Here is a 25,170-nt window from a genome sequence, read left to right as displayed (position 1 = left end):
GTTCTTGAGATATTCTTCCGCATTCTATAACACAATTTTTCGGTACGTGTGCATATATATTATCAATGATTTTTTACTTATATATATATATATATCTAACGAAAAAACATTTTCATATTATTAATTTATATTCTAAACAAAAATATTTTTATCAGTATTCATTGAAGAGATGTATTTATAACAAACGATAAGGAATGTTAATTTGCACTCGTTAATATCCGCGTATTTATCATGTTTATAGATCGGTTACAAACCCAAAACGAAAGTTATGTAATGGAAATCTAGGCGATAGCAATACATCGGAATGCCCTCACGGTCATTGCGATGTAAAAAGTATGCGCAAGGTTGAAATTATTTTGTTATAAATTATGACGATGGTTAACACTAAATGTTAGTTTTTACTATTTTGGCAAGAAAAATATGGTGATTCGTGTATGATTAACAAATATGTTGGCAAGCATCTTGTGTTCAATTTGACATTTAGTGTATTAATTTTTTATTTTTATTTTTATGATGTTTTCAACAAATTGAATATGTAAATTCAATTCAGAGTTGAAACGATTTTGTGCTTTTCTTGTACTTTTCATACCATTTTAATCTTAAAAAGATTTGCATATACATTTTACATGACGTAATTGGAATTTTATATGTTTAAATATGATTGAAAAAACGTTCACAGAAACGAATAAAAACTTACCCCCTGTTGATGAATTCATAGGAACAGCATATGAAAAAAATAAAGGAAATATCAGTAATACTGTATTGTTACACTTGTCACACTCAGAGACTTTGAACTATTTACAGATTATGTTTCCAATTTAATATAGAATGTACTTTTGATTGTAGAAAATGTTTGTTTAATATATTTTTAAACTTTGTTCAAATCGTACGTTTGATTCATAAAATCAATTATTGTATATTTGTATATATAAATGGTTATATTGTATACCCAACATGATATGTTACTGAAAGTTAAAGCTACTCACAAAAAGCTGTTTCGTCAGTCAGATTCAGTGGAATATGAAATGAAAGAGAAAAACTTAGACATTAATAGTCTAAAGATGTATCTCTATCTTTACTGAATACTATGTTATTTTCATATAACAGTAAATAGTCAAAATGATCTTTCAAATGACAAATGACAAAATTTTATGTGCAAATGTATCATATTATTTTTTTTGCAACTGCAAAAACTTATAATATTAACTTGAATATATATTATTTCAAATAAAGTCTTTAAAAAAGAGACTTGTAAGATACTAAAGGAATATTCAAACTCATAAGTCGATAACAAACTGACAACGCCTTGACAAAACACGAAAAACGACGAAAAGATAAAAAAAAGTCTACAAAACACAACATTGAAAACACTAAACACTGAGCAACACGAACCCAACCAAAAACAGAAGGTGGTCTCAAGTGTTCCTGGAAGGGTAAGCAGATCCTGCTCCACGTTTGGCACCGTAAGGTTTATCACAAACGGTTACATATTGCATTTTCAATTTCCCATACTAAAGTTTGTTTCATCTCCTTTCAAGGAGGATGATTTTAATCTCCTTATTTTTATCAAATTACAGTCAATTGCATGTTCAAATTAACTACAACTAGAGTTCAACGTTGATCGATCAAAGTTCACCTTTTTATATATATTATAAATTTCAATATTGTATTGTTGATGTTAGAGACTGCAGTTAGCAAACAACTATTTGTTTACAAAGCTGGCGTATCCACGTCAGAAAAATATTGATAGCCATAAAGTAATGTCTATCCTTACAGATTATAAAACCTTTGTTTTAATTGATAAGTGTTACCTTTAAACATTGTGTTTATGAGAGCTTACTATAGCTTAATGATATTATTAAGTTGACGCTGTGGTGTTATATATTTTTCTAGCAGTGACTTCTCGCAATAGTCCCAGTTTAATCAATAATATTACTGATACATTGACTTACCGGTACCTGTTCGTAGCAGGATATGAAAAAGAAAATATATAATTCATTACCCAAATTTGGTATAACAATATTCCATAAGATATACAGTCTATAGCTTACTTCTAGTACTGGAAATACGACAATTTGATTGACAATTACTTGGTTACTCAACGGTCATTGGTAAATATCTCGTTCAAATCTATATCCAAAGTAAGGATGTGTGTCTATACGACACCTTACCCCTCTCACACTATCACACACATTTCCATAATCAGTGAAACCGAAAATCTGGGTCAAAACCATATTTTAGTATATATCTTTTTAGAAAGTTCACATGTTTATCGATGTTCAAATCTCTTTAATTCATTAAGAAGACACTAATCAAGGTAAAAAAAAACTAAGGAATTCGCGTGACCTTAAAAAAAAAGCGAGACCGAATGCAGTAGTGTAGATGTATCCTGCTATAAATGAATCACCCGCCATGCGAATCCACACTCGGGAATATGACATAATCAGTAAATTTACCGATCAGACGATTTTTCTGGTACATACAGATAAAAGGCCGCTAAAACATGTCGCTGGTTAGTTTAGACATTGATATATCTATGCATGTAACTAATTTGTGATAGTGACCGTTAAGTTAATGTACGTAGTGCATATCGCTTTTGTCGTTCTTCCTCATAACTCTATTGGACCAGTGTTTGTATCAAGAGCACATCCCTGTTAATGACGTCCATGCAGTCTGAACATGCACGATCGTAATGTTCTAATGCGCAAAGTGAGATATGTGAGCACTATAAGATGGGGCAGAGGGTAAGTTGCTACGTAGAAACGGGATACATTGATACAATTATTAAGCAACCTTAAACGACACTTTACCATGAGAATATATTACTTATTTCACAATAATACATTTCCATGTTCAGTGAAACCTGGATCAAATCCTAATTTGACACATATTTTTAAAAAGCTCACATTAGAATTCACTTGTGTACTAAGGTTAATTACCTTAAACCAAAACTTGAACTTGATACTGTACGGACAACCGAGCAAAGACGGAGGACAAAAAAAAACATAACGCTCCCAACTATCGCTGAGGTGGGGCATGATAATGCTTGGCCATGTGTTTAATTGTAAACGCGGTTTTTACCTTTTCAATGGAGTAAAAGCCCAAAACATCCATTAATAAAAGTTAAATGGTCATACTGATAATGCATAACATTTCTGTTGCCCTCTTTAAGTTGATTATTTAATCAGAATTATTCTGAGTAAGAACCATTTTTGCAATCAAGTGGAAAGCATAAATTTATGTTGTCTCCATCGTTGTATATAGGATTATTCTGATGTTAAATCTCATGTGAAATATTCACATGAAAATTGTTGAAATTTATTTCGCTTAATTTTCCTAGTTCTCATACAACTTGTGTTCAAGAACAATAAATAATCTGCGAGTAAACTTGAAATGATATTCTCTTGTCAGATGGAAAGTTCCTTGAACAATTTACAAGGATGTTATAATCCTTTACTAAAGAAAAGATATACGAGTTTTGTAAAAATACTTACAATCTGTATAAGTCGTCAATTCAAGTAACATGAAAGAAAAAAAAATACACGTTAATACTAATAGACATAATAGGTCTTTGCATCGGCACTAAACACATTCATTTAAAAACCAGTTGTTGGCATGACACGGGTTATGTTCTTCTCATATATGGTATGATACTAAACCCCTAACGGGAAGGATTGTGCCTGATATTCATATGATGAAGACATAATCTTTCAATCAGTTTAATTGAAGTCTGGAGCTGGCATGTCAGTTAACTGCTAGTAGTCTGTTGCTATTTATGTATTATTGTCATTTTGTTTATTTTCTTTGGTTACATCTTCTGACATCAGACTCGGACTTCTCTTGAACTGAATTTAAATGTGCGTATTGTTATGCGTTTACTTTTCTACATTGGCTAGAGGTATAGGGGGAGGGTTGAGATCTCATAAACATGTTTAACCCCGCCGCATTTTTGCGCCTGTCCCAAGTCAGGAGCCTCTAGCCTTTGTTAGTCTTGTATTATTTTTAATTTCAGTTTCTTGTATACAATTTGGAGTTTAGTATGGCGTTCATTATCACTGAACTAGTATATATATTTGTTTAGGGGCCAGCTGAAGGACGCCTCCGGGTGCGGGAATTTCTCGCTGCATTGAAGACCTGTTGGTGACCTTCTGCTGTTGTCTGTTCTATGGTCGGGTTGTTGTCTCTTTGACGCATTCCCCATTTCCATTCTCAATTTTATTATTAGACATCCAATTAATTTAAGATACACATTTCTTTTTCAGCAAAATAATATTACAGGTTACGTTGCCAACTATCCTATTAAAGTAAGGAAGCTATTGAACAAATGATTCCTAGTGGTAAAACTGAAGTCATCCCTTCGGAAGTTTACAGCCGCCATCATGAGGTGTTTGACCGTTTTGGTATATCTGTGTCATAGTTGACCACGGATATATCAGATTTTGAAGTCATTCTTCCCCGATTGTGACATCACCGAATGAGACTCAACACCGAACTTTTAATTACCATGTGCAAAACGTAAGGTGCCATATGTGAAGCAGAATGGGTTAACCATTCCAGAGTACCTGATATTGACCCGGGGTTCATGCTGGTTAGATTTTAATTTTATGTGTAGGATTTTGTATACTGTTGTTTTTGTTTTTTTTCGTTTTTTGTTGTTTTTCTTTTTGCCACGATTTTGTTGGTCTCACTTTGTGAGTTTTGATTTTCCTTTGGTATGTTCTGCCTCCTTTTTATGCATTTGTAGTTTTCTATTCTTTGAAGAAAAAGAGTGGCCGAGTTATCTCAGTAGTTTATCTACAGCAATGACTAGCCTGTCATCACTGAGGTTGTGAGTTCGAACCTAGCATGTGGCAGGTATGTTCGACTCCGATCTTTAATGCTTAACTGACTAGGAGTACCAGTTTTCCTGCCGTAGATCAGTGGTTCTCTCCGGCATTTCGGCTTCCTCCACCAATTAAAATTGGCCGCCACGATATAGCCAATAGTGCTGAAAGTGGCGTTAAACACTAACAACCAATTAATCAGTCTTTGAGGAAAATGAAGACATTTTTTTAGATGTATAATTTAACACAATTACACTTATTTTATGTATATGATAGTTCCAAGTGTTTATATGTATTTTTCATTTTCATTGAACTAGTACACATTTTTGTTTAGGGGCCAGCTAAAGCCCGCCTCCGGGTGCGGGATATTCTCGCTGTGTTGAAGACCCATTGGTGGCCTTCGACTGTTTTCTGCTCTTTGGTCGGGTTGTTGTCTCTTTGACACATTCCCCATTTCCATTCTCAATTTATTGAATTTTCCAAGCCTTGTATTATGCATACCTCAGTAATCGTTTTGTCTATTACTTGTGTTGATGCTGATGATTGCATAAAAATATTCATTCGTCATGTCATACTGAATAATTTTCTCACATCTGTCATCTTAACTTTGACTGAGTGTTGGCGTTTCGATCTTGTTCATAAAACCAAATGACTTGCCCGTTTAATGTCGTTTAAAAACCAACAATTAAATAGACACAATATGTGATAATACTTTTATGACTTTTACCAAATAGATAGTAACTAAATTGGATAATTTTCACCACAGACGCTTTATTCATAGTACAGGATAAATATGTGTTTGGCAAAATTATAAATAAACTTCTGTCGTCAAAATTTATATGGGTTTAATTGAAGCATTAAAGGAGACTTCAGACAATACATTATACTAGTATATGGTTGTAATTTAATTTTTGAACTATAACAGAAAATCAGTTTGAAAATATTAAAAACAAATGCAAAAATAAAACATAATTAACCTCATTGGTAAATTCAGATGGAACTAATTACTTATGTAAAATAAGATAAACATAAACTTACCGGCTGTAGAATACATGAAAAGAAAAAGAATGAATATTTTAAATTGAAGTAAAAAGTAAAATAACAAAAATACCGAACTCCAAGGAAAATTCATCATGGAAAGTTCCTCATCAAATGGCAAAATCAAAAGCTCAAACACATCAAACGAATGGAAAACAACTGTCATATTCCTGACTTGGTACAGGTATTTCCTTATGTAGAAAATGGTGGATTAAACCTGGTTTTATAGCTAGCTAAACCTCTCATTTGTATGACACTGAGTCGCATTTTTTTTACATAATCGACTGAATGGTTTGTCTTTCTACAACAAAAAACATAGTATCAGAATGTAATATTTGAAACCCTTTAGATGCATTCTACTGACAATTAACAACGTGTGAGATGTTTGATCATTACAAAAAATATTTTCGAAATGTATACGTACCCCTTCATGCCACCGACAAGAATTTCCATGGTTCTTTCCTGGGAAGAAATGCTTAAGGCACCTATCACACTGCTGTGATCCAACCGTAGATCTAGAGTGAACAGGAGTTGAGGATAAAGACTTATCTTTGTTTTTCAATTCTTCTAGGTCGGTCAAGAAAAAACTGTCTTCAGATTCACTGTTTATGGCATCATTATTGTTTTGTGAAAGCAGTAACTGATGGAGTTTATGTTTTCGTTCTTGGAGATAACGGGCATGTTGGAGTACTCTCTTGGTTTGTTCTATGTCTAGGCGTATATGATCTCTTTTGACATTTGACCTGTGGTTTATTACTTCGTGATGAGCATGTCTTAATTCCCTTATAACTTGTTGTTTAAGCTTACGCTCTAGACATTTTTTTCTACTTTGGTGTGTGAAAAGGTCTTGGAAAATAGTTACATGCCCACATGCTTCACAAGTTACAACTCGAAAATTGCATTCGTCAATGTGTTTATTCAGATCACACCGTTTCACCTTTTTCTTACATCCTTTGATCGCATTGGGACATGACACTGGTGCTTGTTGACATTCGTCTTTAAGATGTTCTGGTAGATGCGCCATTTTAATTTTCATGCCACATTTGTAGTTACATATAGCATTAAGGTTCAGTAGTTTTAACTTGAATCCCTCGTCAGCTTGTCTACAAGAAGGCCCATGGTAAGGCGTTTCGCATGTTGGACAGATATCAGCCTTTAATTTTGCAGATCTGCGTACTAAGCACGCGCTGCAAAACATGTGGTTACACTGCAAAACTCTTGGGTCAAGGAAAACCTCGTTACAGAGAGAACAGATGACGTCATCTGGAAGTTCTTCAAAAAGACGTTTAAGCAGTCCCATGTCTTCTTCTTATCTTCCTTTCCCTAGATAATGAAACAGTGCTATACAAATGAGTTGATACACAAAAACAACTACAAATAAACCAATAAAAATCCATGGCGGATCCAGTGTATACTGTATATTAATTTCTCGACCAAAACTTATAAATGCATAATTTGACGTGTATGCAATAACTGATTTGCTTCTTAATATGGTGGTACATTCTCTAAATTATTACTTGCATATCAGGACGTGAATATGTTATTAGCAATATGAACCCTGCTTTGTACTATACAGACACACTGAGCAGGATTTGTATCGTACTGCTAGTAGTTCACAAGGTAACAGTCCACAGGAAGACATATCATACCAGGATACATTATGAAATCTTATAAAATTCTTATTTTTTCACAGTTTTTGAAAGAAAAAAGGTGCCAATATTAAATGTATGGAAAATCTAGAGAGAATCACTTCCCGCCAAATTTTTAATGGCTTATATCTCGAAAACAAGCACACGGACCCTTAATTTTTTTCTGCTTTTTTAGTTCCTTTATTTATATACTCTCTATTTATAACAATCTTTTCAAATGCTTGTTATTTTGAAACAGAGTAGCGAACATTCTTAAGCCTAAATGCTACGTGCTAAGCGGAGAAACAGCTAATTCCAATTTTGAAGTCTAGTTTGACCTTGCCGGAGCCCGGGGACAAATGACAAACGACTCGAGGCAAGTTTGAGTGGTCGTTTGAATTGATGCAGATAACTGACAAGAAGATGTAAATGCGATATGAATGTCTCCCTATTTTTTTGTACAAGTCGAATTATAAGCTTGTTAATGTTAATAGGGCCCGTAACTTTAGAAACGATCCATGTTAAAGAGAGGAGAAAGATACCAAAAGCGACATTCAAACTCACAAGTCGAAAATAAACTGACAACGCCATGGCTAAAGAAAAAAAACAACCAACAGACGAACAACAGTACACAAAACACAACATAGAGAACTAAAGACTGAACAACACGAGCCCCATCAAAAACTGGGGGTGATCTCATGTGCTCCGGAAGGGTAAGCAGATCCTGCTCCACATGTGGCATCGGTCGTGTTGATCATGTTAGTACAAACCGGAGACAATTCTAATTCGGCAGGTCACACTCGGGGAAAGGGGAACGGGATTGTAGTTATGACAATTGAAACATATCATTTGTCATCTGTGAAACAGATATTCCATAACGGTCAACCAACTCGTGATAGCGTCCGTAAAATGATCTAAATTTTACGAGGGGATGATTTCAACTTCTACACTTGGAATTCTTTGTTTAATAGCTTCCTTGTGAGCAGCAACCCTCTATCAAGGAAATAATGATTAGTTGATAAAAGCCCTGGAATATCGTATCAACTTGGAGATATAAACTCCGTATGCAGACTCTGCTGGAATGTTGCTACATAAAAATGGAAAGTTCACAATTGGGAAGCTGATTTTTCTCAAAGTTTTGTTTTCAACCGACCCTCATTGTCAATTTATAGATGTAAGTCAAGATATGAGGCAGACTTTACTGTATCTGTTGTATCCTTTATCTCAAGTTCGATGGGATGAATGCGTTGAACATAATCACCAAATTTTCAATTATTTAGTGAGAAAACATCATCTATATAGCGGAAAGTGAATTTAAAGAATACTGTTAACTTCTTTTCTTTCTTCCTAAGAAGTTCCTGAATGAAGTCAGCCTCATATGAATAAAGGAACAAGTCGACAAGACGAGGAGCACAGTTAGTTCCCATGGGAATGCCGATTCATCTTGATAATGTCAGTTCAGATAATTGTTTGTTTGAATCAGAGTGATTTTTTCACATAGTACGAATTGTCCCTCCCGAAGATAAGATACTTGTATCTACGTTGGCCATTTTTTTTTTATGAAACATAGCAGGACCAACTCTTTCAATTTGTATTTTAGTTTGTAATGAAGAATACTTGTGTAAAGTGATGAAAAGTCAAATGTTTCAATATTATTACAAGCTGAAAGAGTCTTAGATTGTATTTACTCTAAAAGATCTTAGGAATTTTTTAGCATCCGCATCTAGAATAAGTAGTTGCACAATAACTTTTGAGAAAGAGGTTTCGTGGAGCACTTGGAAGACCCAGGAATATAACGTTGTTTGTAAGGACACTTATGTAGTTTAGGTATCCAATACAGTGCAGGAAGATCTAGTTCTTCGTCTTTTTTGGTTGAAATTCCAAATGAACATAGAACAGACCTATGATTATCCAGGATTTCTTCCTTGGTAAGTGTCGAGGGGTATATGTTGATTTTGCAATTAAATTGTCAATACCTAATTCATTTATCAAGCAATTTATGTAATGTGATTTACACACGAAAACGATATTGTTTGGGGCTTTATCTGCGGGAACAACAACATATTTGTCATGGTGGTAGGACAGGTGTTTTGCAACATTTGGGTCTTTAAAGATTGATGTAGCATGGGCATTCATAGACCCATTCAGTGTCTTAATTCTGATTTGTATCAACGACCCCACAGCCTTACTCCACTCGGAAAAAGTATCTACGTCTTCTTTCTCGCGTGTAACTCATTGCCTGACATAATCCTCGATTGAACCAATCAGTGTTTTGAAGTTGTGTTTCCAATTGATGGATTTGGGCTCACTATATTTCGGGCCTTTGGATAACATATTTCGCAGAGAAGTGTTATTGTCAATGTTTAGGTCATCAGTAATAACGTGGCCAGTCGGATTATATATGAATGAGAACTAGCACAGGTGCAACCAGGAGGTACCTTTAGACGTGAAGTCGTCAATATTGAGATCATGCAACAAGTGTTCGTAGTTAAAAATCTTAGTTGCAATTGGATTGGTATAGGTATAAGAAATGATAGGTACAGACTGGTCTTTAAAATAGGGAGGTATTTTCGAGTGAACTGATTTATGATGAAGGATATTGCCCAAGTTGATGGCTCGAGACCTTTGTTTGCAAAGGAAAGTTTTAGAAAGTGGTTTCCAAACATAAGTTGTACAGAGAATTAAGTTTTGAAAGTGGTAATGAATAAAGCTTCGTGCGAATGTGATGAATACCTATTATAAACGGCTTTTGTATAAATGGCAGCAGATCTTTAATAGATACATGTTGGAGAGTAGGTGATGTTTAATGTCGATGACCATGACTGTGTCTACGTCGAGGAGTAGAGAAGAGTTGATGAGGAGTAGAGTTGAAATGTTAAGAGTTAATTAACTGATTGAATCTTTAAATTAACGTTTCTGAAATGTTATTATAATCTATCAATGTTGCTAGATTTTTGAATATTGTCTATCGGTACTTACATCGATTTTGTTCTTCATAAATTAAAACATAATAAAATATAAATGTACTGCTATACAGCTATGAAAATGTATGGTCACACATATAAATTTTGCACAATGTCATGCTTTTCTGAAGCATGTAAGTCTTGACGATAAAACGGTTGGATTGGACTGATTGATATTTTAGTCTGGGAAAACATGATTTATTTATGTGTTGTAATTTGCTTTGAATTAGCTAGTAACTGCGGTTGTTCTTATGTCGGTCTCATATTAATCCACATTACATTATATATAATTAGTTATACGTCTGTCCAAAGCCAGCAGTCGTTGTTCAGTCATTGTTGTTGTTGGATGCTGTCTGCCATATATGTGTATGGTGTATTGTTTAAGCATAGATAAAGGCCATAAAAGTTAACAGATTTTCAAATTTTCAAATTACATAAATCCGATACGAAGATACAAATCAAGTTAATTAACAAAAACAGAGCTTAACATATGGTATGGGTTTTTACTCATTGTTAATGACCGTACGGTGACCTATTGATGCTTACAGCTACGTTATTTTGTCTTAGATGGAATATTTTTTTCATCGGGAATCAATCATACACCTCCTTTTCAATATAGATCACAAGAAAGACATACATCACACTGAACTCGTTAGTCTACTCTAACTCCTGAATGTACAACAGAGAGCAGAAAATATACCTTGGCTATTTATTGGTTTGCGTACTCTGACCAAACGTGGTACCACGAAACCAAGAAGGTGGTTGTATTCCGCTAGTAAAAACGTAAACAAACAACTTTTTTTGGCTAGATAGTCTTATTGTTACTTGCATAACATTTGAATATTTTACCCCACGAAAGAAATTGTGATATTTTATTGTGTTCATTTAGTAATGGTGTGGTGCCATATGGAACTCTTGCCTGTGGTGGGATTTAACGAGTTTTTCTGCTCTCACTATTTTTACTAATTTAGATCATATTAGCACCATAACTAGAACATCAAGGATAAAAAAGGCTTTTTCATGAACACCGCTAAATTCTTTCTTAAATTAATATAGATCAATTCTTTCCTGTCTACATTATTTAATTCTCTCACCACTGATTTCAATAGACGCATTAAAGTTCAAAATAAGACATATTATGGATACGTGACAAGAAAGACCTCTTAAAAATATATTAAAGTCTATTGAAAGTATAAGTAGAATTAAAGTACTTATTATTGAATACTGTAAAAAGTAAATTGAACTTTTATTCCAAAGAAAATTAATCACATTAACACTTGCCAAGAGTCATGTTATTTCTAAATGAATTAATTAACGACTTAGATTATATAATTCATTTACATGTACTAATATGAAAATTATCAACCACTGGTGGCATTTGCCTTTAAAAAATACTACTATTCTTCCTCGTTTTTTTTTTATTTAATGTTTATTTTTAAATATAGTCGATGATTGAACGGTAGTCTCGTGTTTTTGTCGATCTTTCATTCTACCCCCCCCCCCCCCCCCCCCCCCCCCCCCCTAAAAAATAATAATAGCAAGAACAAAAACTAGTTTCCTACGTAAAATGAAGTGTCTATGACCTATCACCGCACATAGTTTCATTCACTAAATATTTACAATATAAGGTTTTATTGTATTTGTATTTTTTGTTTCATTCTATTTATTTTTATTTTTAGAGAAACATTTCATTTTTTAACAGTTCTAATGGACCTCGTGATGTGCGATGCCCTGCTCAATTATTTGATACTGAAACTCAATACTAAACTAAAACTGAGACTACTATAACACTGTGTTATAGTAGTCTCAGACTAAAAGGATTTCTCACTATGATTTGATTAATTTCTTCTTGTTTCGGAATTTCAAAAGATGTTATACGTAATATATCATCAAAATAATATAGATTCTTATATAATGACCATTTGAAGAAATGAAAGCAACGTAATAATTATACTCTATAAAAAAGAAAACGATGTGGTATTATTTCTATTAAGACATAAAATATGTGTTTACAGTAATAAAGGTGTAAAACATTAAGTACAATGTAAGTAACATACCTACTGTTCCTAGTGACTGTTTATTCTGTGCTATCCTATCATAATTATGTACATAGAGACTGTATTACACCTGTATAAAATTACCGTGTAAACAGATACCCCAAGTTTACCTGGTCAAAGGGAAAACTATTACTGCTATCAATACCCAATTTAAAACCGTTAGTCTTCGCTTCATTAATCTGCAGAAAAAATGGAACAGTTAGAATTTCAATCCAATGAATAGGGGATCGTAAATACAAACAGACTTTAATTCTGTCAATTGATATTAAATGTTGAAATGAAAACTTTTAATTTGAGGTATTTGTCATTGAACTGAAATGTTTAAATACCATTTTAACTTAAACATGGACAGGTACATAGAAACTTGCAAAATATTGTAAATAATGTAGAAATTGTTCTGTGTTGTACACAACGGAATTTAAATACCTACACTGTAGCTCTAATAAAAAGTACTTTTGTTTTTATTGATACCAAAGATCGAAGTGTCAACAGCTATATAACTCAGGTTTCAAGTAATTGTCAAACATTTTTTTATATATTGTTTGAAGTTATTGATTACCGGGACATTAAATAAGAAGTTTGCGTGTCCCCTTTGCCAAATTCAGACATTTGAAAATGTTTCAACCGCTTGACATCCTTTTATGTCTAGTTACAGTAACAAGGGTGATGTCACAGATTTTAACAAGATGTTGCATACAACTTCGGCATGTTAAACTTTAATTAAGAAATCGATCACAAGACTTTATATAGATACATATAAACATCTTATATTTTCTGACACATAGTTGAATAAATATTCCTTTACATTTGAATAAAATGCAATTTGAACTTAAAATCTGTTGAAATAAATCTTTGAACTGTCTTAAATCTACATATTTCCAAAATTTGTTCATTGATAATTCTAAAAATTTGAATGTTTTTGCTACGCAGATTTTCGTTTAATTGACGTAAAATAATTATAGATATAAACATAAAGAGATGGAGTATGATTGCCAATGAGACAACTATCCACCTACGAATGAGAATGCAAACAACTTTATAGATTGACATACGGCTTTCAACAATGAGAAAAGCCATATCGTTAAGTAATTTTTAAAATGCTCCGAAATGACAAAATATGAAACAATTCTAAAGAGAAAAAACAGATGCCTAATTGACAATAAAAATAAACGAAAAGCATATGTCAAGCAGCAACCAACGACAACCACTGAATCACAGGCACATAAAGAATGTGGCGGGTAAAGAGCGCTCAATTTCCCCCCTATCCTGTCAAGTTCAATTGCCAGGCAAAATTAGTCCAGCTGTGTCGCAGATTTCATAAACTTACATCTAATGGCAGTTAAAGGACATCGCGAATCAAGTTATTTTTTAAAACGTACAAAATAATGTATGATATAAAAGAAAGAGGATTTGGTATAAATGCCAATTAGACAACTATCCACCAGACACCAAATTACGCAGCAGTTAACATATGTAGGACCTGCAACAATGATCAAGAACTTATACAACATAGCAAGCTATGACAAATGTAAAACGGTTCTAACGAGAAAATTAACGGCCTAATGTATGTATTTGTTATCTGTAGGAATCCAACAAGCCAACAATTCGTGATGTTCAGTAGTTGTCGTTTGTTCATGTGGTTCATAAGTGTTTCTCGATTCTCGTTTTTTATATAGATTAGACCGTTGGTTTTCCCGTTTGAAAGGTTTTACACAAGTCATTTTTTGGGCCCTTTATAGCTTGCTTTTCGGTGTGAGCCAAGGCTCCGTGTTGAAGACCGTACTTTGACCTATAATGGTTTATTTTTAAAAATGTTGACTTGGATGGAGAGTTGTCTCATTGGCACTCATACCACATCTTCTTATATCTATTTAACAAGAAATTTGTTTTGCATGCACACGTATAAAAATTGCGGTTTTTATCCAACGCATAGGTTTGAACGTTGTTTTCAATTTAGACTTGTTTATATTTTTTCGTTTGGGCTTGTATTATATTTGCCTTCGGGTTTATATGATCCGTTCATCCTATTTTGACTCCTCAAAATTCAAGAGTCTATCCTAAATTGAGGTAAATTGTATGGCTTTCCAAATACCGTTTCGATTCCTAACATCACTGAAGAGACATTAATTGTCGAAATTCGGATATGGTGTACAAAACCTTTGCACCTTTTGTTTGCGGTATACCATCTTTTTCCGCAAGTTTATTGTTTTCTGTTTAGTATTAAATTTATAATTAAGATCCATTTATTACATCGGTGATCCGTTTATTTGGCAATCGCCAATGGCAGTCAGCAGGGTTTAAGAACATTTGTTGTTCAGTGTCATTGTTAAAATTATTGACACTGACGAAGGCTATTTGTTTAGCCGAAATATATATATATATATATAATTCGTCTAAATAACAGCCCAACAATGTTAGATCTGTATTCCGCAATTTTTATATATATATATATATATATATATATATATATATATATATATATATATAGATTGCCTAACAATGTAATTTTAACACACTATTTAGTATGTAAATATAAGAATGTTTAAAATATTTACAAAATGATGAAAATAAACGCAATATTTCGCTAGACTAACTAGCTTTATCAAGCGTGCATCTATCCAGGTGAAATCGGATGTAGATGATAAGAAACTTTTGCAGCTCAATGTATATGTTGCACTTGAATTGAGCTGCCTTGAAAATAATACATAATTTGGATGAAGTTCAAGATTTTTACAAAATTGGTAGTTGAAGTTAGCAACGTCCATTGGCCAATATTACAGGATAAAAAGGACGATGCTGTGTACTAAATTATTCTTTATCTTTCCTGTATCTTTTCTCATCTTTTTCGTTAAGACCATCAGGTTCTAAAGTGTGGAGTTGGTGGATCCAAAAATTTTCTCTTCTCCTTCTCGCCGTGGTGTCCCACTCGGTGTTGACTTCTATGATTTGGAAGGTAACATTATCAAAAGAATGTTTCGTTGAACGAAGATGTCTTGTGAGAGGACAGTTTTTGTTTGTTTTGTACCATGAACGATGGTTATTGAGCCGAATATTAAATTTGTCCATTGTTTCTCCCACATACTGAATGCCACATGTGTCACATGTTAATATATAAATTGAGTTCTCCGTTTTACAGTTGGAATTTGAGTAGATGGTATAATTTTGTTTAGTAACGGAGCTGATGAAAGAACTGCTTGTATTGGCAGCTTTACAACACAAGCAGTTCCTTCGACCACATTGTTTGTAGCAACCGGGAGATGGAGTAGGCTGCTTTGCTAATACAGATGTCACTAATTTGTCACGGATGTTTTTAGGTCTTCTGAAGGCCATGACTGGTGGTGAGGAAAATACTTTTTTAAGATTTGCATCATTTTCTATAATTTTCCAATGCTTCTGAACAATGGAAGACACATTTTTAAAATCAGGATGGTAAGTGAGTACAAGGGGTGTTCTGTTAGCTGCTTTATTCTTATCTTTGTACTCTAGAAGTTCTTGGCGACTAGTTTTGTTTGCTCTTTCGAAAGCGCTATCAATGATGTTGTTATTGTATCCTCGAACAACTAGATGTTTACGTAGTTGTCCAAGTCTAGCATTTTGCGTATTTTCAGTAGAGCATATTCTCTTGATTCGCAATGCCTGGCTGAATGGGATGCCACGGGAGCAGTGTTTAGGATGGCAACTTTTAGGAGAAAGGAATTGATGTTTGTCCGTTTGTTTGGTATGAAGGTCCGTTATAATGGTTCCGTTCTTGATGTAACTCGTAGTGTCGAGGAAGTTTATTTTCTCCATAGATGATTCATATGTAAATTTTATTGAATGGTGGAAAGAGTTACAGTGTCCTAGAAATTCATTAAGATGTTCTTGTGAATCTGTCCATTTGAAATCAATATCGTCAATGAATCGGAACCATGATAAGGGCTGGTATGGAGCACTAGCCAAGAGGCGTTTTTCAAGTTGGCCCATAAATATGTTGGCATATGACGGGGCCATTTTTGTGCCCATACTAGTAACGTCTATCTGGAGATAATGTTTTTCATTGAAAGAGAAGTTGTTGTTCTCTAGCACTAGTTTCAGAAGTGTAACAAGGCACTCAGTTGGAGGATTTTTTTCACTACGAGTGTTCCATACCTCTTCACACGCTGCTATTCCTTCGTCTTGTGGAATGTTGGTATATAAAGAAGACACGTCCATGGATGCAAGTATAGTATTGCTTGGTAGAGGATTGAGGCTTTCCATTTTCTTTAGATAATCAGTCGTATCTTGGATGTAAGAGGGTAGTTCTTTCACATGAGGTCTAAAGAACTTACACGTGCTGAAGAATCTCTTTTAAGTAAAGGTTTAAACTTCTGTCCTATCCCATCAAGTGTAAATAACTTTCAGCTAGACGAGGACTTAGACCAATTCGCTAGACGTTTACGCTTGAAAGATTTTTTCTACAATAGGGGCAAGAAAAACCTTGAAGAAGCTGGATTAACAGATTCAGATACTGACACCAATGAAGAAGTCACGCCCATCCCAAAATTTAAGAAAAAAAGTTCATGGAAACCACCTAAGAGTAAAAATGATAACTTGGAGTCATTCATTAACTACGTGAGGTCTGATATAAAGTCCTGTATAACAAATACAGAAATTATAATTTATCCAAGTCAGAAAGCATTGCTTTGAAAGCGTTAAAAGATCAAGAGGATATCGTAATAAAACCTGCCGACAAAGGGGGCGCTGTGGTTGTCATGAATAAAACAGATTACATAGCAGAGGGAAATCGCCAACTTTCAAACTCCATTTTTTATAAACAATTAACCACAGATCCAACACTTAATAATATTCGAAGGATCAACACCATCCTTCAAGAGATGTTCGACAAAAAGCATATAGACAATGACACCTTTGATTATCTCCGACCTCTTGAGAACGAAGCAAAGGCCGGAAGATTCTATATGTTGCCTAAAATACATAAAACGGGCAATCCAGGTCGACCAATTGTTTCAGCAAATAGTCATCCAACTGAAAAGATATCAGAATTTTTAGACCATCATCTAAGACCTCATGTGAAAGAACTACCCTCTTACATCCAAGATACGACTGATTATCTAAAGAAAATGGAAAGCCTCAATCCTCTACCAAGCAATACTATACTTGCATCCATGGACGTGTCTTCTTTATATACCAACATTCCACAAGACGAAGGAATAGCAGCGTGTGAAGAGGTATGGAACACTCGTAGTGAAAAAAATCCTCCAACTGAGTGCCTTGTTACACTTCTGAAACTAGTGCTAGAGAACAACAACTTCTCTTTCAATGAAAAACATTATCTCCAGATAGACGGTACTAGTATGGGCACAAAAATGGCCCCGTCATATGCCAACATATTTATGGGCCAACTTGAAAAACGCCTCTTGGCTAGTGCTCCATACCAGCCCTTATCATGGTTCCGATTCATTGACGATATTGATTTCAAATGGACAGATTCACAAGAACATCTTAATGAATTTCTAGGACACTGTAACTCTTTCCACCATTCAATAAAATTTACATATGAATCATCTATGGAGAAAATAAACTTCCTCGACACTACGAGTTACATCAAGAACGGAACCATTATAACGGACCTTCATACCAAACAAACGGACAAACATCAATTCCTTTCTCCTAAAAGTTGCCATCCTAAACACTGCTCCCGTGGCATCCCATTCAGCCAGGCATTGCGAATCAAGAGAATATGCTCTACTGAAAATACGCAAAATGCTAGACTTGGACAACTACGTAAACATCTAGTTGTTCGAGGATACAATAACAACATCATTGATAGCGCTTTCGAAAGAGCAAACAAAACTAGTCGCCAAGAACTTCTAGAGTACAAAGATAAGAATAAAGCAGCTAACAGAACACCCCTTGTACTCACTTACCATCCTGATTTTAAAAATGTGTCTTCCATTGTTCAGAAGCATTGGAAAATTATAGAAAATGATGCAAATCTTAAAAAAGTATTTTCCTCACCACCAGTCATGGCCTTCAGAAGACCTAAAAACATCCGTGACAAATTAGTGACATCTGTATTAGCAAAGCAGCCTACTCCATCTCCCGGTTGCTACAAACAATGTGGTCGAAGGAACTGCTTGTGTTGTAAAGCTGCCAATACAAGCAGTTCTTTCATCAGCTCCGTTACTAAACAAAATTATACCATCTACTCAAATTCCAACTGTAAAACGGAGAACTCAATTTATATATTAACATGTGACACATGTGGCATTCAGTATGTGGGAGAAACAATGGACAAATTTAATATTCGGCTCAATAACCATCGTTCATGGTACAAAACAAACAAAAACTGTCCTCTCACAAGACATCTTCGTTCAACGAAACATTCTTTTGATAATGTTACCTTCCAAATCATAGAAGTCAACACCGAGTGGGACACCACGGCGAGAAGGAGAAGAGAAAATTTTTGGATCCACCAACTCCACACTTTAGAACCTGATGGTCTTAACGAAAAAGATGAGAAAAGATACAGGAAAGATAAAGAATAATTTAGTACACAGCATCGTCCTTTTTATCCTGTAATATTGGCTAATGGACGTTGCTAACTTCAACTACCAATTTTGTAAAAATCTTGAACTTCATCCAAATTATGTATTATTTTCAAGGCAGCTCAATTCAAGTGCAACATATACATTGAGCTGCAAAAGTTTCTTATCATCTACATCCGATTTCACCTGGATAGATGCACGCTTGATAAAGCTAGTTAGTCTAGCGAAATATTGCGTTTATTTTCATCATTTTGTAAATATTTTAAACATTCTTATATTTACATACTAAATAGTGTGTTAAAATTACATTGTTAGGCAATCTATAATTTTATTTGTGTAATTGAATTAATCTCTGTACTGATTAATCCACACTCCCATAGATTTGTATGTCATGTGCTGCTATTTATAGGCACTTATATATATATATATATAAACAAGTCTAAATTGAAAACAACGTTCAAACCTATGATTGCGTTGGATAAAAACCGCAATTTTTATACGTGTGCATGCAAAACAAATTTCTTGTTAGAGGGGTCTAAATACAGCACAAACAACATTTTCCAAAAGACCTCTAACAAGAAATTTGTTTTGCATGCACACGTATAAAAATTGCGGTTTTTATCCAACGCAATCATAGGTTTGAACGTTGTTTTCAATTTAGACTTGTTTATATTTTTTCGTTTGGGCTTGTATTATATTTGCCTTCGGGTTTATATGATCCGTTCATCCTATTTTGACTCCTCAAAATTCAAGAGTCTATCCTAAATTGAGGTAAATTGTATGGCTTTCCAAATACCGTTTCGATTCCTAACATCACTGAAGAGACATTAATTGTCGAAATCCGGATATGGTGTACAAAAACCTTTGCACCTTTTGTTTGCGGTATAACATCTTTTCCGCAAGTTTATTGTTTTCTGTTTAGTATTAAATTTATATTTAAGATCCATTTATTACATCAGTGATCCGTTTATTTGGCAATCGCCAATGGCAGTCAGCAGGGTTTAAGAACATTTGTTGTTCGACCTGTTAGTCAAATGCGTTTTGTTAAAATATACTTTATCACTCTTTTGGTCTTTTGGAAAATGTTGTTTGTGCTGTATTTAGACCCCTCTAACAAGAAATTTGTTTTGCATGCACACGTATAAAAATTGCGGTTTTTATCCAACGCAATCATAGGTTTGAACGTTGTTTTCAATTTAGACTTGTTTATATTTTTTCGTTTGGGCTTGTATTATATTTGCCTTCGGGTTTATATGATCCGTTCATCCTATTTTGACTCCTCAAAATTCAAGAGTCTATCCTAAATTGAGGTAAATTGTATGGCTTTCCAAATACCGTTTCGACTCCTAACATCACTGAAGAGACATTAATTGTCGAAATCCGGATATGGTGTACAAAAACCTTTGCACCTTTTGTTTGCGGTATAACATCTTTCCGCAAGTTTATTGTTTTCTGTTTAGTATTAAATTTATATTTAAGATCCATTTATTACATCGGTTATCCGTTTATTTGGCAATCGCCAATGGCAGTCAGCAGGGTTTAAGAACATTTGTTGTTCGACCTGTTAGTCAAATGCGTTTTGTTAAAATATACTTTTTCACTCTTTTGGTCTTTTGGAAAATGTTGTTTGTGCTGTATTTAGACCCCTCTAACAAGAAATTTGTTTTGCATGCACACGTATAAAAATTGCGGTTTTTATCCAATGCAATCATAGGTTTGAACGTTGTTTTCAATTTAGACTTGTTTATATTTTTCGTTTGGGCTTGTACTATATTTGCCTTCGGGTTTATATGATCCGTTCATCCTATTTTGACTCCTCAAAATTCAAGAGTCTATCCTAAATTGAGGTAAATTGTATGGCTTTCCAAATACCGTTTCGATTCCTAACATCACTGAAGAGACATTAATTGTCGAAATCCGGATATGGTGTACAAAAACCTTTGCACCTTTTGTTTGCGGTATAACATCTTTTCCGCAAGTTTATTGTTTTCTGTTTAGTATTAAATTTATATTTAAGATCCATTTATTACATCGGTGATCCGTTTATTTGGCAATCGCCAATGGCAGTCAGCAGGGTTTAAGAACATTTGTTGTTCGACCTGTTAGTCAAATGCGTTTTGTTAAAATATACTTTATCACTCTTTTGGTCTTTTGGAAAATGTTGTTTGTGCTGTATTTAGACCCCTCTAACAAGAAATTTGTTTTGCATGCACACGTATAAAAATTGCGGTTTTTATCCAACGCAATCATAGGTTTGAACGTTGTTTTCAATTTAGACTTGTTTATATTTTTTCGTTTGGGCTTGTATTATATTTGCCTTCGGGTTTATATGATCCGTTCATCCTATTTTGACTCCTCAAAATTCAAGAGTCTATCCTAAATTGAGGTAAATTGTATGGCTTTCCAAATACCGTTTCGACTCCTAACATCACTGAAGAGACATTAATTGTCGAAATCCGGATATGGTGTACAAAAACCTTTGCACCTTTTGTTTGCGGTATAACATCTTTCCGCAAGTTTATTGTTTTCTGTTTAGTATTAAATTTATATTTAAGATCCATTTATTACATCGGTTATCCGTTTATTTGGCAATCGCCAATGGCAGTCAGCAGGGTTTAAGAACATTTGTTGTTCGACCTGTTAGTCAAATGCGTTTTGTTAAAATATACTTTTTCACTCTTTTGGTCTTTTGGAAAATGTTGTTTGTGCTGTATTTAGACCCCTCTAACAAGAAATTTGTTTTGCATGCACACGTATAAAAATTGCGGTTTTTATCCAATGCAATCATAGGTTTGAACGTTGTTTTCAATTTAGACTTGTTTATATTTTTTCGTTTGGGCTTGTACTATATTTGCCTTCGGGTTTATATGATCCGTTCATCCTATTTTGACTCCTCAAAATTCAAGAGTCTATCCTAAATTGAGGTAAATTGTATGGCTTTCCAAATACCGTTTCGATTCCTAACATCACTGAAGAGACATTAATTGTCGAAATCCGGATATGGTGTACAAAAACCTTTGCACCTTTTGTTTGCGGTATAACATCTTTTCCGCAAGTTTATTGTTTTCTGTTTAGTATTAAATTGATATTTAAGAAACATTTATTACATCGGTGATCCGTTTATTTGGCAATCGCCAACGGCAGTCAGCAGGGTTTAAGAACATTTGTTGTTCGACCTGTTAGTCAAATGCGTTTTGTTAAAATATACTTTTTCACTCTTTTGGTCTTTTGGAAAATGTTGTTTGTGCTGTATTTAGACCCCTCTAACAAGAAATTTGTTTTGCATGCACACGTATAAAATTTGCGGTTTTTATCCAACGCAATCATAGGTTTGAACGTTGTTTTCAATTTAGACTTGTTTATATTTTTTCGTTTGGGCTTGTATTATATTTGCCTTCGGGTTTATATGATCCGTTCATCTTATTTTGACTCCTCAAAATTCAAGAGTCTATCCTAAATTGAGGTAAATTGTATGGCTTTCCAAATACCGTTTCGATTCCTAACATCACTGAAGAGACATTAATTGTCGAAATCCGGATATGGTGTACAAAAACCTTTGCACCTTTTGTTTGCGGTATAACATCTTTTCCGCAAGTTTGTTGTTTTCTGTTTAGTATTAAATTTATATTTAAGATCCATTTATTACATCAGTGATCCGTTTATTTGGCAATCGCCAATGGCAGTCAGCAGGGTTTAAGAACATTTGTTGTTCGACCTGTTAGTCAAATGCGTTTTGTTAAAATATACTTTATCACTCTTTTGGTCTTTTGGAAAATGTTGTTTGTGCTGTATTTAGACCCCTCTAACAAGAAATTTGTTTTGCATGCACACGTATAAAAATTGCGGTTTTTATCCAACGCAATCATAGGTTTGAACGTTGTTTTCAATTTAGACTTGTTTATATTTTTTCGTTTGGGCTTGTATTATATTTGCCTTCGGGTTTATATGATCCGTTCATCCTATTTTGACTCCTCAAAATTCAAGAGTCTATCCTAAATTGAGGTAAATTGTATGGCTTTCCAAATACCGTTTCGACTCCTAACATCACTGAAGAGACATTAATTGTCGAAATCCGGATATGGTGTACAAAAACCTTTGCACCTTTTGTTTGCGGTATAACATCTATAAGATCAACTTTATCTAAGGGAATCGGATGCTAAGTTTCTTAGTAATTTTTTAATTTATCAACGGCTCATTGTAGAAAATAGTTGTTATAAATGTTGTCAGTACAGAAGCACTGACTACTGAACTGATGATACCCTCCGGCACCAATAGTCCACCAGCAGTGGTATCGGCCCAGTGCTAGTAAATGTAAAATAACACTTTACAAATTTCGTGCGTCCGAGACGTTTCTCTGATTTTCATGAAATATTTTTAAATTATAAATCTAGAAGTTGAACCTTCTTTTGTTTTGTTAAGTATATATAGAGAGAAACTCAGAGAACAGCAACCATTCCAGTTTTAAATATTTTTCTATGTTATTACTTTTATTTATGGATTGAATATATTCATCATTTTTGGGCATACTAGTTTTGATGAATATCATCATTACTGATGGACTGAACATGGTATATGTTGATAATGCCTGCTTGTCAACTAATAACTATTGAATTTATCAAAATGTGAACTTTGGAATTAACATTTTTCATTGGAATACTTGCATTATAATCTTAAAAATGTATTTGGACTGACTGGAATCAACAAACTATACAGTACACAAAGAACTTTCGATTTTTATAAAACGTATTACTGCGAGTCCTTATTTCATATAAATATTTGTGAAACTAGATTTTTTTTTGTATAATTGCTGATTTTGTTCTTTTCTGTGATGCCTTTCTAATGGAGTGGAAACCGTAACCTATAAGTTAGATATTTACAACATCGGTCATTTCTTTAAAAATTTGCAAGAGATTATGTAATAACTGGGTGTGCTTAGAATGACCTTTCTACCCTATCGTTATTGTCTTATTTACCTGGAGATGGGGTTATTTCTCTCTCAAAGGTTGTACAAATCTTAAAAAACATCCACAAATCTATTTTATATTTTTTATCAATCTCTTACTTGCAATCAGTAGATAATTAATCAACCAATATTTCGATCTGCAACTGCACAGCCTGCGAATGAGGAACGACCGTTTAGTTCAGAAGTCAGATTTCATTTTCATATTCCATTTCACCATACAAAGAATGTAAGTGTCAACAATTTACAAAATAACCTACGACAACAACTAGAAGAATACCTCCAAACCAAGAAAACGTCTAAATTTCTAAATTATCTTATAAATGTCGAAAACAACTCTTTCTTTCACTATCTTTTTATCCTAAAAATAACTTCACTTTCCGCACTGCTAATCTAAAGTCAACCGCGTCTTAACGGCAATGGACTAATACGCTGAATTCAGAAGTTAAATGACACCAATCTAGTGGACTACTTGTACTAGATATCACATACTAGTACCCAATATTGTTGACCCACCATATGACAAATTGGGTTTATCCTTCATAAAGGCTACAAGGAACAGCAACTGGTCACCTGGAACCCTACGGAATATTTTGAACAAACTTGTATGTTGTTGACCTTTTCACATCCATGTTAGTTTTCAAGATACTAGTTGTCAAAAACGCCCTACAAATTGCATGACTACTCTTACTAGCAGTCACCGTATGAGTTGGTCATGTTTGGCCTTTGCAGATCTTGTCTTGCTGATAATGTTTGCTGTTCACATTTTTCTTTGTCTACTATAATAATCAAGATATTAAGTAAAAAACATAGAAAAAATGAGGAAATAGTTTTTTAAAAGTCATATGAGACTTGTAATTATAATGTCAAGGAAATGAATTTATCTCCCTCCTGCAAAGCTCCGATTCCATGCCCGACTTTGGATATATTTTATGTAGTTTTTGGTTTTACCAGCTCTTCAATTTTTCTAGAAAATTTTGGATTTTCAAATATTTTGGCCTCGAGCATCACTGAAGAGACATTAATTGTCGAAATGCGCAACTGGTGCAGTAAAATTGCTGGCATTAATGTTGTTGAATCAATGCATGCATATTTACTTGTCCTCTATGCACATTTACTAGTATTTTACATTTACGAATCTATAACGTTTATATTTACAAAATATATTTTATTC

At 33.9% G+C, this 25,170-nt stretch overlaps 1 protein-coding gene and 1 long non-coding RNA gene across 2 annotated transcripts; both read right to left on the bottom strand.

The window, feature by feature from the left end:
• Positions 1-153: 153 nt before the first annotated feature.
• On the bottom strand, positions 154-5,855 carry LOC127708765 (uncharacterized). Its single transcript, XR_007985373.1, has 3 exons — positions 3,495-5,855; positions 987-1,958; positions 154-700 (listed from the first exon to the last, which is right to left on the bottom strand). It is a non-coding gene; the product is annotated as an uncharacterized LOC127708765 (long non-coding RNA).
• Positions 5,856-6,162: 307 nt separating this feature from the next.
• On the bottom strand, positions 6,163-12,674 carry LOC127709558 (TNF receptor-associated factor 3-like). Its single transcript, XM_052215163.1, has 2 exons — positions 12,514-12,674; positions 6,163-7,184 (listed from the first exon to the last, which is right to left on the bottom strand). The coding sequence occupies exon 2, from the start codon at positions 7,159-7,161 to the stop codon at positions 6,163-6,165; it is 999 nt and encodes a 332-aa protein (XP_052071123.1). The 5' UTR covers positions 7,162-7,184; positions 12,514-12,674.
• Between the last annotated feature and the right edge of the window lie 12,496 nt (positions 12,675-25,170).

The sequence above is a fragment of the Mytilus californianus genome, unplaced genomic scaffold (genome assembly GCF_021869535.1).
Source record: "Mytilus californianus isolate M0D057914Y unplaced genomic scaffold, xbMytCali1.0.p SCAF_7, whole genome shotgun sequence".
NCBI classification, from domain to species: Eukaryota; Metazoa; Mollusca; class Bivalvia; order Mytilida; family Mytilidae; genus Mytilus; species Mytilus californianus.
Note: the sequence above shows the minus strand (reverse complement) of the source record. Positions and strands in the feature narration are given on the sequence as shown.